Source organism: Osmerus eperlanus, chromosome 15 (genome assembly GCF_963692335.1).
Source record: "Osmerus eperlanus chromosome 15, fOsmEpe2.1, whole genome shotgun sequence".
In the NCBI taxonomy this organism is placed as follows: domain Eukaryota; kingdom Metazoa; phylum Chordata; class Actinopteri; order Osmeriformes; family Osmeridae; genus Osmerus; species Osmerus eperlanus.
Genome location: NC_085032.1, coordinates 12,874,763 through 12,889,152, shown reverse-complemented (window position 1 = coordinate 12,889,152; position 14,390 = coordinate 12,874,763). Strand labels below are relative to the sequence as shown.

General features: G+C 49.1%; 1 protein-coding gene across 3 annotated transcripts; it reads right to left on the bottom strand.

Annotated features, from left to right (window-relative positions):
* Positions 1 to 9: 9 nt before the first annotated feature.
* On the bottom strand, positions 10 to 14,368 carry arhgap28 (Rho GTPase activating protein 28). Of its 3 annotated transcripts, none has more exons than XM_062479910.1 (15): positions 14,090 to 14,368; positions 7,842 to 8,023; positions 7,459 to 7,688; positions 5,997 to 6,207; positions 5,691 to 5,869; positions 5,416 to 5,581; positions 5,178 to 5,269; positions 3,903 to 3,980; positions 3,613 to 3,772; positions 3,347 to 3,429; positions 3,054 to 3,251; positions 2,777 to 2,920; positions 2,409 to 2,536; positions 1,652 to 1,704; positions 10 to 1,418 (listed from the first exon to the last, which is right to left on the bottom strand). In XM_062479910.1, exons 1-15 carry the CDS (start codon positions 14,236 to 14,238, stop codon positions 1,312 to 1,314), a joined length of 2,160 nt encoding a protein of 719 aa, XP_062335894.1. In that variant the 5' UTR covers positions 14,239 to 14,368; the 3' UTR covers positions 10 to 1,311. The 3 variants fall into 3 exon arrangements, with proteins under 3 accessions (XP_062335894.1, XP_062335896.1, XP_062335895.1); XM_062479912.1 differs by lacking the exon at positions 14,090 to 14,368 and adding an exon at positions 12,100 to 12,319; XM_062479911.1 differs by lacking the exon at positions 14,090 to 14,368 and adding an exon at positions 9,730 to 9,933.
* Positions 14,369 to 14,390: the final 22 nt, after the last annotated feature.

Genomic DNA, 14,390 nt, shown 5'->3' with positions numbered 1-14,390 from the left:
AGACAAGGATTCAATTTGGATTCAGTTGGTTCTATTCTGTTACTCATGGATACAGGAAGCCTTGAGGCCAAACAACATGGCCTCCGGCTGGCAGCAGGCAGAGCATAGTCATAATAGTAATAATAAGAATAAAAATAATAAACTTAAACCATAAAAAAATGAAAAATCTGTACAGAAGCAAATTCAGAGTTTGTTCATGCAGCACTTCATCCTTGTTACACACACACACACGGTTCAAACTGAGCTCACAATACTGCAGATGGGGGCCAAGTACACAGTGTTGGAGTGTAGACTACTATGGCACTAGAAAACTGGGGTTAACATAGCTCTTGCTCTTTCTCTGTCTCTCTCTCTCTTTCACACATACACACGCACATGTGCATAAACACAGCAGGTAAACATGGTTCAGTAAGGTCAGAGTTCAAACACTTGTCAAAACACTTTAATATGGCAACTCCATAGTCCACGAACACCTCCTCTTCTCTGTAGTTCTGCTCCCAACTTCCTGTAGTACCGTCCCTTCCTTCCTGTCGTTATTTCCCAACTTCCTGTAGTTCTTCTCTGTCCTGCCAGCAGCGTGCTGTGTGGAGTGAGAACATACTGCAGCAGTGGGTTGGTTCTGTATCAGCCTCCCAGACGTCCCCCTGGGAGCACAGGAGAGGAGGAGGGGGACATGGAGGAGTGCCGTGGTGGAGGAGGAGGAAGTGCTATGGTTTAGTCCTCCTCAGTAGTGGGGTACCAGCCTGGGTAGACCAGAGGCTCAAGGCCTCCTTCATCCCACAAGGCCTCAGCATGCCGTTATCACACAGATAAACGTCCCATAATAATGAGGATTAAGATATCAATAATACAAAAGCAGATAATATAGGTTAGTGGTTATAGAGATACTGTGGCAGGTCGAGGTGGGACACAAGTCGTCATCTCAGTATAGACCGTCAAGCCAATCATGACCCTTGACCCCCTGTTGGTGGTAAGTATGACATCACAGAGGTTGGTGCAAGACAACCGTGATGACCAGCACTCTTGGTCGCTCGTCACATAACATCTGAGAGGCTCTGTCCACCAGGGGACAGTGTAGCACTGTCTGGCCTGAAGCCAGCAGAGCTGCGGGTATCTGGATCAGGGTTAGGGTTCGTCTGGACTGAAGGCTTGGTCTGTCAGCGCGACGGTTGAGTTTGTTTGTGAAGCCTGTTTGTCTGTTGACAGCGTGTGGCAGGATATGGTATCTGTTGATGGACTGGCGGTACAGGTTGTGTTCAGGCCCTGCGGAGGCCAGGTGGGCTTAGTGTCTGTGTGGCTGTGCTGGGAGGCTCAGACACCTTCAGGTGTGTCTGGGCTGGGCTTCAGCACCCACTCACAGGTGGGGTTGACCTGGTACACCTCCTGCAGGTGTGTCTCCGGGTCCAGACAGCGCTCACCTGACAGGAAGCAGGAAGCGTTAGTCAGAGCAGCTCAGGCCATTTAGAGACATTGATGAACATTATGTTAGAGAACATTCTGATATAAAGTTAAATAAGAGAATAATTGGTAATATGCCAACAGGAACAATAGCGATAATATCGATGATTGCTTGATAGTGATACACAGCTTGATAATGACATCAACAATAACGATATGCGGTACTGACGATGACACTGATAATGATACGTACCGATGTTCCCTCCCACCTCAAACAGACAGGCCCTGCTCCTCCTGGTGCCGTGGCTGTGAGGAAAACACAAGGCGGGCGATTACGGGGAGGATGAGGACGTTAGTGAAAGCGATGATGGACTGATGACGGTAATGTTGATAATGTTGATTATGCTGCTATAAGGAAACTTCGAGGGGGTCTGGAACTGGTTCGGATCAAGTCTGATAACGTAGAAGATATTGTGTCTGATGATCCTGGACATCGATGTTAACGTAAACTATAATGTTGACATGTATCCTAATCCATACATCCTGCTGTAATGTAATGCTGTCTGGGGGGGATGTTGTTCATGATGTCAGTACTGCATGAGGGATGTTGTTCATGATGTCAGTACTGCATGAGGGATGTTGTTCATGATGTCAGTACTGCATGAGGGATGTTGTTCATGATGTCAGTACTGCATGAGGGATGTTGTTCATGATGTCAGTACTGCATGAGGGATGTTGTTCATGATGTCAGTACTGCATGAGGGATGTTGTTCATGATGTCAGTACTGCATGAGGGATGTTGTTCATGATGTCAGTGCTGCATGAGGGATGTTGTTCATGATGTCAGTACTGCATGAGGGATGTTGTTCATGATGTCAGTACTGCATGAGGGATGTTGTTCATGATGTCAGTGCTGCATGAGGGATGTTGTTCATGATGTCAGTACTGCATGAGGGATGTTGTTCATGATGTCAGTACTGCATGAGGGGTGGGGCTGACTCAGAACTGACCCGTTCTCACAGTCGAAGCGGGCCATCACGTCTTTGGCCTTAGTCTCACTGTCCAGGAGTATCGCCATGGAGACCTTAGTGTGCAGTGGGGCGTAAACTCGGATGACCCCTTCATGCAAGTCGGTCACCTGCGGAGGAATGGCGCCGACTCACTGTCAACACGCAGCATCGACATAAATGTCCTGCAGTCTTCAAAGTCTGATATCCCCACGTTGACTGCACCCCCTCCCCACGCCTCTCTCTCTCTCTCTCTCTCTCTCTCTCTCTCTCCCTCCCTCTCTCCCTCTCTCCCTCTCTCCCTCCCTCTCTCCCTCCCTCCCCCCTCCCTCCCTCTCTCTCCCCACTCCTCCTTTGTCTCCCCCCCTCACCTCACTCCTGGGTGTCTTGTCTCTCTCCGTGGTCCTCCTGCGGAGCGGCAGCAGTCTCCTCTTACTCTTCTCCGATCCTGGCTGCTTCCTCCGGTCCGACGCTTCGTTCATCTTCCTCACCTGGGACAGCAGGAAGCTGGGCACCTGAGCAAGAAGAGGAGGAGGACGAGGAGGAGGGGAGACGGAGGAGATGGTTGAGGAACACAAAGACACGTTGTCATGTTTTATTTCATTTCTCTTTCTGTCTCTCTCTCGTCTTTGGGGGTCTCTGACTCACAGTCCAGAGCAGGTCCTGGTGCGTGATGAGCAGTCTGACCAGGGCGGCGGCCCCTGCGGCCCCCTCCATGTCCTCAGGACGGGGGCTGTGGCCCTTGCATGTCACCAGGTTGGGGGCCACGATCATGGAGACGTTCCACAGACTCATCCGGTTCTGCTGCTCGCACTCCACCACCTTCCTCAGGAACTCCAGCAGAGCCTGGGACACACACACACACACGCACGCAGAAACACACACGCTTACAGGGGGGCCAAGACACATGTAGGATGGTGTGTGTGTGTGTGTGTGTGTACCTTTAGAGTGTCCCGGTTGGCCTCTGGAAGCAACATGGTGAGGAGGTGGAGAGCCTGGACCTGGTGAAGGGGGGAGGAGATATCTGACAGACAGAGAGAACACACACTCAGTATCCACTAACAACACACACGCACACAGGTTTTCATTTGACATCTGTCGCCAGTTATTCTAAGTGTTCTTGCCCGAGTGTGTCGAGAGTGCTCGCGTGTCTGCGTCCGTGTGTATTTCCGTGTTGTGTGTGTGTGTGTGTGTGTGTGTGACTCACCCTGGACAGCGGTGAAGGCAGGCAGGTGCTGCAGGGTGAGGAGAGGGCAGGGGAGCTCTCTGATGAACATCTTCAGCAGGCCAGCTGCGTCGTTGTGCCTCACCTGGTCCCAGTCAAAGCGGTCCTCGTAGAACTTAGACTCCAGCTCCTGGCGAAGATGCTGAAAACACAGCACGAGTAGGCCTTACCTGAGCGTATATCCGTGATACGTATTATAATGTGAGCCGGTATGAGAGTGAGGTGGAGTGTGTGTGTGTGTCAGTATGTGTGTGTGTGCGCGTGTGTCTTACCTTTACTCTGGAAGCAGATCCTGGTACTCTGAGAATCCCCTCTGTCTGTAGGCCGGTCTGTTCTAGCTTGGACAGGAGCTACACACACAAACACACGTCAGAAGTGTGCCAACACGTGCATTTAAACATATGTATCCTGTCTTTCCTCTTCCTCCTCTGAGTAAGAGCTGAAGCACGGCCAACAGGGAAATCAGCCATCTTATCACTGCCTCGCCTTCTCTGAGCTGTCAATCAAACCGCAGTCATGCGTTTGACAACAGTTTGGCAGTGTCGGACAGAGGACAGTGTCTTGGACTGAGTCTTGAATAGAATGTTACACAGAAGGAAAAACTGTGAGTGAGCCAGCAACCTGATAACCTTTAGCTGGCCTTCTCCTCTCCCTCCTTCTCTCCTTCCCTCCCTCTTCCCTCCCTTCTCTATCTGTGCCACAGTCACAGAAACCCTATCAGTTGTTATCTCTCCGAGTCCAGAACAACACTTGGCGGATCCTCCCAGTTCCCTCTATCTCCACAGAGAGACACATCTTTTCCATCAAAGACAGTCCTGCCCCTTCACTACTACCAGCTTAACAAACCAGTCTCAGCTACAGCCTCTCCCATTCTCTCTCTCAACAACATGATCCCCCCTCCCACCAAGGTTTCCTAACTGCCAGTCAGCATTTCCATTCAGGATCAGTCTTTATCAGCAGTCCCCCAGAGTAGCCTCCAATGCAGGACCAACATATCAGATCCCTTGCTATCTACGCAAGCTAAGCTTGCGTAGATAGCAAGCTTAGCTCATACACATACCAACACATAGTATGCGTTGAATACTACACTAACTAAGCAAGTTACAGTTACTATGCTAACTGAGCAGATTTCTCTTTACTATATCTGTGCCTGTTTAATTAGCCAGCTTCTATACTGCAGCTAGATGATTACACTACAGTAAACTAAGTTAAACTGTAGTTAAGCTAACCCTAAGCCCCTTCTCCACAGCATCCTGATATCACAGCTAGCTGCATAACAGATGGCCCAGCTATTCCTCCAAGCCCCAGGCATCCAGACAATCCCAAGGTTAGGGGCTGGATCTGAGCCTGTCTGGCCTTGCTCCTGGAGGACAGCTGCTGCCCACACCCCAACACCACGCAGAAAAACGGCAGCTCTCAGTCTGAAATAGCTCACACAGGCCTCTGGGATCTCAAAGTCTGCAGGAAGGGATTTCCTGAACCCAATACCCCTGAAGCCGTTTGGGATACCACAGGGGAGGGCTTGGGGGAGGGGGGAGGAAGAGTACCTTTCTGAAGACGAGTGGAACCTTAGAACCAGGGACCTTCTTCCTGTCGCTCTCCAGCAGCGTGGTCAGAGGAACTCCAAAGATGCCACTCTCTGGACAAGGAAATAGAAAGATAGACAGAACCCAAATGTAAATTCTATAAGCATCTAGTCATATCAAAACTAGTTCATTCTAAAATACACGTTCAAGCAAAAAAAATACAAAACTTGAAAACTCCAGACGCAGAAAATGGGATCACCTCTGGCCTTACTGCGAGCGGCCCTGTAGCGTTTGAGTTCGATGCCCATAGCGTGGTAGAAGGTTGTTATTTCTATCAGGGCGATGTAGCCCACCTTCTTCATGTCCTGACAGGACAGGTCCTGGACACACGTCAGACCCAGCCTTGGCCTGGCCAGCTGGAACGGCTACACACACACACCTTGTGAGTTTGTCCATCATGGTAAAAACAATCACATTCGAACAAATACCGGTACACACGGTATCAGAAACAGTTCGATGAGAGATCAGCCTCACCTGCAGGTTGGGGTCATCTCTTCGGAGGCGTTGGCAGTCGTGGCAGGCCTCGCCCCTGCGGTGAGGAAGAACGCCCTCAGAGTAGGGCACGTCGCACAGCAGCTCCCCCTGCTGGTCCGGAGGGCCAGGACGCTCCGAGACAGCCTCCACTGGGGAGAAGCTGGGGCACGCAGGACGCACTGGAGACACACACACACTTGATGATAATCATACACACTCGATGATAATCACACACACACACACATTCGATGATTATCACACACACACTGGTGGTCACTAGTGCACGGTGAGACACACTCAACTCACCTCTAGAGGGGGTTCTGTGGATGGTCTTGGTTTGGGTGCGACCATGAGCTGTGGTTTGTTCGTTAGAAGGGGCGTGTCTATTGGAGGGGGGGCGTCCACGAAAAGGGGTGTGTCTGTTAGACGGGGTGTGTCGTAAGGAAGGGGTGTGTTGGTCGGAAGGTGAGTGGCCGTTGGGTGAATTAGGAGACACATGGGGCACTGGTTCTACAGGCTGGAAGGAATGTATACATTATCATCATAAACAACATGTCCACCATTATTTTCAGGTACCAATAATCACAATAATAATAATCACCATAGAACACATGATCACTGTAAAGTGGCAAAACTATTGCCAACACCCTAAATTACGTTATTCATGATGTACTCATAGGATACATGTTCATCATCAAGTCAATACAACATTTTAAGTGCATGTTTATAGGATGCATGATCATTATAAAGCACCATCACAATGAACAAGAATACTGGTACTTTTGGTACTGGACTAGTGTGTCATGGGGTATCGGTTGTCTGTGTATATTTGACTGTGTAAGAATGTGTTTTTGAGAGAGTGAGTGTGTATGTAAGGTACAATAGAATGTCAACCAGAAGCACAAAGAAACAGTTTGGATGACAGTTTCAGACACATAGAACATTCTGGAACTCCGTTTAGGATACCAGAGAGCTCAGCAGGTGCTAGCAAAGGTTGTACACACACACACACACACACTCACGTACAGAGCCAGAGTCAGCTGGAACACGCACAAACAGGCACAAATTTATCAGGATCAGATGAACACTGAAGCCGGTCTGTGTGTCCATAAGTGGTGATGCAGACTGACTGCTTGTTTGTGTGAGTGTGAGTGTGTGTGTGTGCGTTCCAGCTGAGTCTGACTCATATCTCTGCCCTCCTGCCAGATCAGTGAGTCACCGTGGAACCTCCTGTCACCCTCTATGCTGAGGGGGATGGAATTAACCGCAACACCCGTCCGTCCGTCACAAATTCCTGCTCCAAACTGGCAGGTGTCACTAACCTGTCTGACGGTCTGTTTGTCTGTCTGTCAAAGTAAACCTCAATTACATCCTGTAACCCAACCTGCAATCCAGCTCTCCTCATTACAGCTAACACCCATCATTAAGTGGATCACACTACGGTGCATCTGTCTCCCCCGCCACACTCCTTCCGTAGGCCCTCCCACATGCCTCCCTCAGTCAGTAGGACAGGGCTATTTGTGGAGGCGGAAGTGCAGTTGCCTGGGCAGGCAGGAGAAACAGCTCGTCATGTTTCAACCACAGAGCAGTCTGTCCTGACAACTGGGACAACTGGTAGACTGGTCTGAAATACACTGTCTGGACTCCTGTCATCCCATCTCCTCCGCTCCCGTCTCGTTCCACCTCATCTCCTCTCCTCTCCTCCCCTCCCCTCCCCTCCTCACAGGAAAAAAGACAGGGTCAGGGTCAGAGGTCAGGCTTCTCTCACCGGGGGGTCAGGTGTGGAGAACACGTCTCTGACGTGTCTGGTGTTCTGCCTGTTCCTCTTCCTCAGGGTCTGTGTGTAGTTGTCCACGCGTCGCTTCACCATGGCAGCCTGTGAGCGCGTCAGCGTCGACAGCAACACCTCCACAGGCCCCTCCGGCCCCTCCTCCTGTGCCCCCGACACCAGCCCCTCCAGCCCCGCCTCCGTAAGCCACGCCTCCTCCAGCTCCGCCTCTACAGACAGAAAGGAAGCGTCCGGGTACAGTCATCAGTCATCAATCCAAAATATGGATAAGTAGCTGGGAATTGTGTCCTTTGTGTGCGTGTGAGTGTGTGTGCACGGTAGTGTGTGCATCAGTGTGTAAGTTAATGAGTGTGTGTGAATACCGTCCATGCTGGCTCTCTCCAGCAGGTCTTGGTCTCCCCCACTGGCCTCCTCCCCCTCCTCTATACTCTTCACCTCGCTCCAGTAGTCGTCCATGGGGTCTGCTGTCAGGGGAGGGGTGGGAGGGGAGGGCAACAAGCCCCTGGGAGTCATCATCCTGCCTGGGCCCTGGTACTGCACCTTCCTGCAGTTAGGAGAAGAGGGGGGGGGGGGTGAACATTTCTCTGCTCAACTAAACTCTGCTAAACTCTTGACCAACTCGCCAAGCGCATGACAATCTTCAGTCCACTGCATTCATCTGCCAGATTGTGTGTGTGTGTGTGCGTATGCGTGTATATGATTTCTATCATAGTCCGTGCAATACCACAGACCTCTGGTGAAATCACAGGTCTTTGATCCCAGGGCTGATTCTTGATTGGTCAGAAGACCGAACACCTTTAGTGACCTCATGACCAGCCTTCTGGGTCACACAGACACACACACGCAGCCACATTACACACAACTGCTTATCTCACCCTCCACATGCAGCAAAACAACAAGACTAAGGGAGGTTGGGGTGGGAGCATGGGGAAGAGGGGAAGAGGTTAAGAGAGTCTTCCCCTGGCATGTGGGGGTTTCCTATCTAGTCACCATGGAAACATTCAGTGCATTCTACACTGAACCACCTCAACCTCTCCCTCTTTTTCCCACTTTTTCCTCTCTCTCTCTCTCTCTCTCTCTCTCTCTCTCTCTCTCTCTCTCTCTCTCTCTCTCTCTCTCTCTCTCTCTCTCTCTCTCTCTCTCTCTCTCTCTCTCTCTCTCTCTCTCTCTCTCTCTCTCTCTCTCTCTCTCTCTCTCTCTCTCTCTCTCTCTCTCTCTCTCTCTCTCTCTCTCTCTCTCTCTCTCACACACACACACTCTCTCTCTCTCTCTACAACTGCTGTCTACACAGCACACCGTGCTCATCAGATTGCTGAACAATGACTGCTACTGTCTAAACATTGAAAAATTGATAAGCACAATACGTGTGAGTGTGTGTCAGGGGACGTCCGGCCTGGCTTCACTTAAGGGGCTGATATTGATTATTGTGCTAGTCCGGATATTGGCTGAGGGGGAACCCTTGTTGTAATGGTTTGGTTCCTCTGGGGCCCCTTTGGTGCAACACCTGGTGAATCTCATGTTCAGAGGGAAGAATATGGATGGAACCATTATAGCGAGACTGCACTTAGAGAACTCACAGACACAGCCAACACACATACACACACACAGACACACAACATTAACATGTATTCTTGGGAGCTGCTATTTCTCTACTGAGGAACTAGATTCTTCTTAATGTATGTGTGTGTGTGTGTGTGTGTGTGTGTGTACAGTACAGTACACATGAGGATCAGGTATGTTGACACAGTAAAAGAGGTATGCTCAGCCTGTTGAAAAGCCGGTTCTCACATATGCACTCCAAACCTATCTAAATGCGTACTCTCACAAACTGATTAGCACCTTATCATTGGAAGTGTAGTTAACGTGTGTGTGTGTGTGTGTGTGTGTGTGTGTGTGTGTGTGTGTACGTGTGGTCCACCACAAGCAGGCAGGCAGACCGACAGGGGCTCTGACTCAAAGACATTCCATACTACATTATCTCCATTCCTTTTCCAGAAATCATCATGTACATAAACACTTCCTGTGAGTCACAACCGATACCTTCTATAGGACATTATCCTCATCACATCGATAGACATCAAACTTCCAGTGCAGACAGAGGGCTTCAGCTTCCCTGTCTATCCACACGCAAAAGTTTACACACACACACAATACCTCAGCAGAGCCAGTCTTAGCTCCACCCGGCTGGCATGTCCCCCTCGGCGTAACCCGTCTACCCTGGAGATCCCAGATTAGAGAACGGAGACATACCTGTCAGTTGTTCATCCAGCAGGACAGTAGACAGCAGAACTCTATTTAGCTCTTCTAAACATCCTGAGCTCTACTTATCTACTAAACTTTACTGGACTCCACTAAACTACCAAGCTATACTAACCTCTGCAGGGTACTCCAATGATCAGGGAGAGAGAGAGAGAGAGAGAGCCGTGTGCTGAACAAGCGAGCAGCTGTCCGAGCCAGGACGAGTGGGAGTGGCAGAGGGAGAGTTAGAAGGGGGCGAGCGAGATAGAGCAGAAGGGGAGGGAGAGCAACAAAGAGAGAGGGAGGGGGAAGAGAGACAGCGCTCAATCTCAGGATATCCTCTTCTGAGGACTGAGGATCTCTCTGAAACACAAGCTCATCCCTCCTCCCACATCCCCCCCCTGTTCTTCCCTCTCCCCACCCTCAGTCTGCGGTAGGCCACTCTAGATTTCATTTCACTTCATGTTCAGCTCTCCTCCTCCTCCATCCTCCTCTACGCCTGTCATGTTATCCTCTTTAAGAGCTCCTTCAGTATCCTCTTTGCCCTTTAGTGTTTACATCTGTCCCTCTCTCCCTCCATCTTCCTCCCTCCATAGTCATGCTGTCGTGTTTACACTATGACTCATCTAATATGGTTTACTAAACAAACACAGTTAGAAACACACCAAAACCACCAAGCCAGCTACAAAGGGCTTAGTTAGAGGTGGTTAATGATGGACGCTGGAGAGCCCAGCAGGCCCAGAAGGAGAGGAGAGAAGGTAGGAAAGAAACATAAATATTTAGGCTTTTCCTTGATGAGCTGGGCAGAACTGTGTGGACCAACACTAACACACACAGCTGTACAGGCCCCCTGCATGGTATGTAGGTCAGTACTAACCAGAACCAGGTGGAAATGGACGGAGAGATGGAGGGAAAGAGAAATAATGAGATAAAGAGCAGGGAAGAGAGAGAGAGAGAGAGAGAGGATTGTAATCTGAGCTGGGAGCCTCCAATCATGACCCAATTCCTGCTGGAATGTCAACAGCAGAACCAAGGAGCCAGCACACACACACACCCCATATTTCCTCCTCCTCCTCCCCCTCTTCCTCTTCACTCTCCTTTATCTCCTCACCCTCTTTCCTCTCTCACTCTAGTCTGGCTAGCATCCCATCTGTCAACAGTCTGTTAGAGCTACAGGTTGTTACTGCTCCGAGATGAGTATGCCAGTCTGGCTGGCGTCTGCCCTCCCTCCCTCCCTCCCTCACCACCTCCCTGTCCAACTCTTCCAGAAGCTCTCTCTCTCTATCCCTCCCTCACTCTCTCTCTATCCATCATCAGCTAAAACCCTTTTCCTCTCTCATATTGATTAGATTGGTATTGATTAGATTGGTCTGACATTGGAGATCAGTTTACATCATGCTGTTTACGGGAGCTTATGGTGTAAAATGCTGACACCAACCTTTTTAATTTCAACACTGATGATGTCATTGAGGTAGAACCTCAACTCGGCTGGACATACACACACTACAAATGCACACACACACAAATACACAACAACAACAACCTCTCAAACCAATCAATACCAGACCATTAAAAAACCATCAGTGTGTGTGGGTGTGTGTATATGTGTGTGTGTGGTTATAGGGTGAAGGCTGTGGGAATCTCAGCAGTGCTTAATATGTAGGTGAGAGGTGGTCAGATGCATGTTCCTTATTGGACAACCCACTGCAGAGGATCAGTCACACAAAACACCTTCTTCCTGTTTGACCCTTTTCAATGGTGGTTACCCAAAATGTTGCCATGGTGCCAGCTAAAGAATGGAGAAGTATTTCTAGAACTACTGAAACATAAAAGTAAAAAAAGTATCTCTATTACACGCAAACCCCATCCCCTAACGACCAGTCTGCCGTTTGAGGTCTGGATTAGAGGAATCCATTATGACTGTGGTACTGCTAGGAGAAGCCACACAACTTCCCTGTTCTACCTTCAATTAATGTTCTTACTGTAAGAAATTTACATTTCTGTGCCACACACACACCATTCCCGGATGTTCAACAGAATTCAGTCTGCAGATGTATGGCCTGCAGGGCAGGAAGAATAGACAACTGCTGAAGCTACTATACGTTTGCACGTATATATGCATACATGTATGTATGGGTGTATATGTATGCGTGTGTGTGTGTCTTCCTTGTGGTGATTATTTTCTATTCAAATCTTCTCCCCCAGCCCCCTACACTGGTCATGCAAAACAAACCTGCTGGACAAACAACAGAAACCAAGGTGACATGTAATCTACCGATACTACAAACCTCTATCTTTTTCTTTCTCTATCATTTTCCTTTCTCTGCAACCCATTTCTCTCATTCTCTATCATTTGCTCTCTCCCTCATTAAGTGTGTTTACCTGGGTATGATGACATCTATATAACAAAATCTTCCAAGCTGAATCAGGTAGAGTCCAGTAGTCTCTTTGAGATAGAGTCCAGTAAAGTCTCTATGAGATAGAGTCCAGTAGAGTCTCTATGAGATAGAGTCCAGTAGAATCTCTATGAGATAGAGTCCAGTAGAGTCTCTATGAGATAGAGTCCAGTAGAATCTCTATGAGATAGAGTCCAGTAGTCTCTCTGAGATAGAGTCCAGTAGAGTATCTATGAGATATAGTCCAGTAGAGTCTCTCTGAGATAGAGTCCAGTAGAGTCTCTCGGATATATAGTCCAGTTGAGTCTATCTGAGATAGAGTCCAGTAATCTCTGAGGTAGAACAGAGGTTGTCCAGTAGAGCAGAGCGCGTGGCTATGGTTTCTCTGGGAGCTGAGCACTAACTAACCCTGTACAGCTACAGGTAGGATACTTAAGCACTTGGGGAGAGTACAGCAGGGAGGGAAACAGCTGTGTGTGTGTGTGTTTTTTTGTTTGGAATGTCACCCGCTCACATTTTCCTTCACACCTCCAAAGGAAGCGGACACGACAAATTGTTAATTCTGATGCTGATATGTCATCCTCATCCTTGTCCTCCATTGGCTGACGGACAGCAAGGAAACTGACTTCTGAAGAACAGCAGATCTTCTGTTCTTTCTTCTCCTCTGGGGTCATGGTTGTGGATGTTTCTGTCCATGCCAGACTTACTATCTGTTTAAAATCCTTCCTTGTTCACAAACACTTTATCAATGCCAAGTTGCTGCAGTTAACTGTATGTACACATAATGGTTGCCCATTCAACTCCATCACCACCACCACCACAAACACACAAAACTAGTGATGGGGGCATTACATTATGATTAGTGGTGTGTGTGTGTCTTTTGTGTTCTGTGTGTGTGTGTGTGACAGAATGAGAGTGTGTCTCTCCAGTGCTAATTAGTGTTGGTTCAGAGAGTAGAGAGCCTCATTCAGCTGCTACAAAAGCTGTATTCATCCCTGACACCTGACCCCATTCATTGTTTCTCTCTCTCTCACACACACACACACACACACACACACACACACACACACACATATTGCACCAAGCAGCTTGAAAGTAATCCTGCCTATGGCCCAAATGCCCTGACCCATGTCAACATACAAAAGCACATACACACTTACACAGCTGAGACATGGGAATAACGTGGACATGAGTGAGGTTGAGTCCATCAGTCTCCTCACTATCACCTGCTCTACTGCTGTACTCTACTGCTGTACTCTACTGCTGTACTCTACTGCTGTACTCTACTGCTGTACTCTACTGCTGTACTCTACTGCTGTACTCTACTGCTGTACTCTACTGCTGTACTCTACTGCTGTACTCTACTGTGGGGGCTGAGGCTGAGAGAGGGGTGGTCAAGTAAGGGCATAGGTTGAGGGTGAGGGAGGGGTTGTCATGCCTTGTTGCTGGGGCAATGGTGGCAGCTGGAGACAGTGCCAAAGTAGCTCATCATGACCTCACAACCACAATGACACATGACCCGGCACAGCTGGCCAATCGGAGCAGCTGCTCACATTCTGGCCTGTCACATGACTGAACTGGTTGTTGTTGGAATGTTAGGGTTAGGTATTGATCCATATGCTACTGCACATGCGCACGAGCACAGACAAACGCGTGCACGCGTTGGAAACTTCAGTTCAGAAGTGTCAGAAGTGAGAAACACACTTCCGACAAGATGAACAGAGGATGAGAAACACATGAGTAACGGTTCCATAAACTCTTTCCAAGCCGTCAGGGGGGCGCCCTGCGGTACAACTCTCTCATCACATAAATAACGGAGCACTAAACCCGTTACCACAGATACCACCGTTAAACACTATTTCCCACGCTCTCTCTCGGTACCACTGTGGGACCCCACACCACCTCACTGCCTCACCGGGAATACCGTCCTGAAGTAGCGTTAACGAGTTTGTAAGACGATTTTCTATAGTTTTTACCTGCTGAAACTTGCAGGAGACACCGGGGAAGCGTAGATGTCCTCCGCAACGTGTATACTGGGATCGTATGAATGATAGCCTGTCAGGGTGACGCCACCAGAATCCGTCAGCTCCATCGCCGTTGATCGCCACAGTAGCATTTTACACATAGGCCTGTCTGGCTACCGTCAACCGGTAAGTTTATTGAACCTCACATCAGGCACACGCGCCGCCACGTCTTGTGAGAAAAATAAATAAAGCGGTCTGTTTCTCTGTCCCCCTCGTGCGCTGACTGACAGACACTCGACACCATTGGAATCAA

What these genes read in the sequence shown, in the direction of transcription:
- arhgap28 (XM_062479910.1), bottom strand. Translation starts at nt 14,238, where the DNA reads ATGTGTAAAATGCTACTGTGGCGATCAACGGCGATGGAGCTGACGGAT. An exon ending in GGAGAGAGCCAGCATGGACG is followed by an intron (nt 7,689 to 7,841) that starts GTATTCACACAC and finishes TTCTGTCTGTAG; the next exon opens with AGGCGGAGCTGGAGGAGGCG. An exon ending in ACCAGGACCTGCTCTGGACT is followed by an intron (nt 2,921 to 3,053) that starts GTGAGTCAGAGA and finishes CTTCTTGCTCAG; the next exon opens with GTGCCCAGCTTCCTGCTGTC.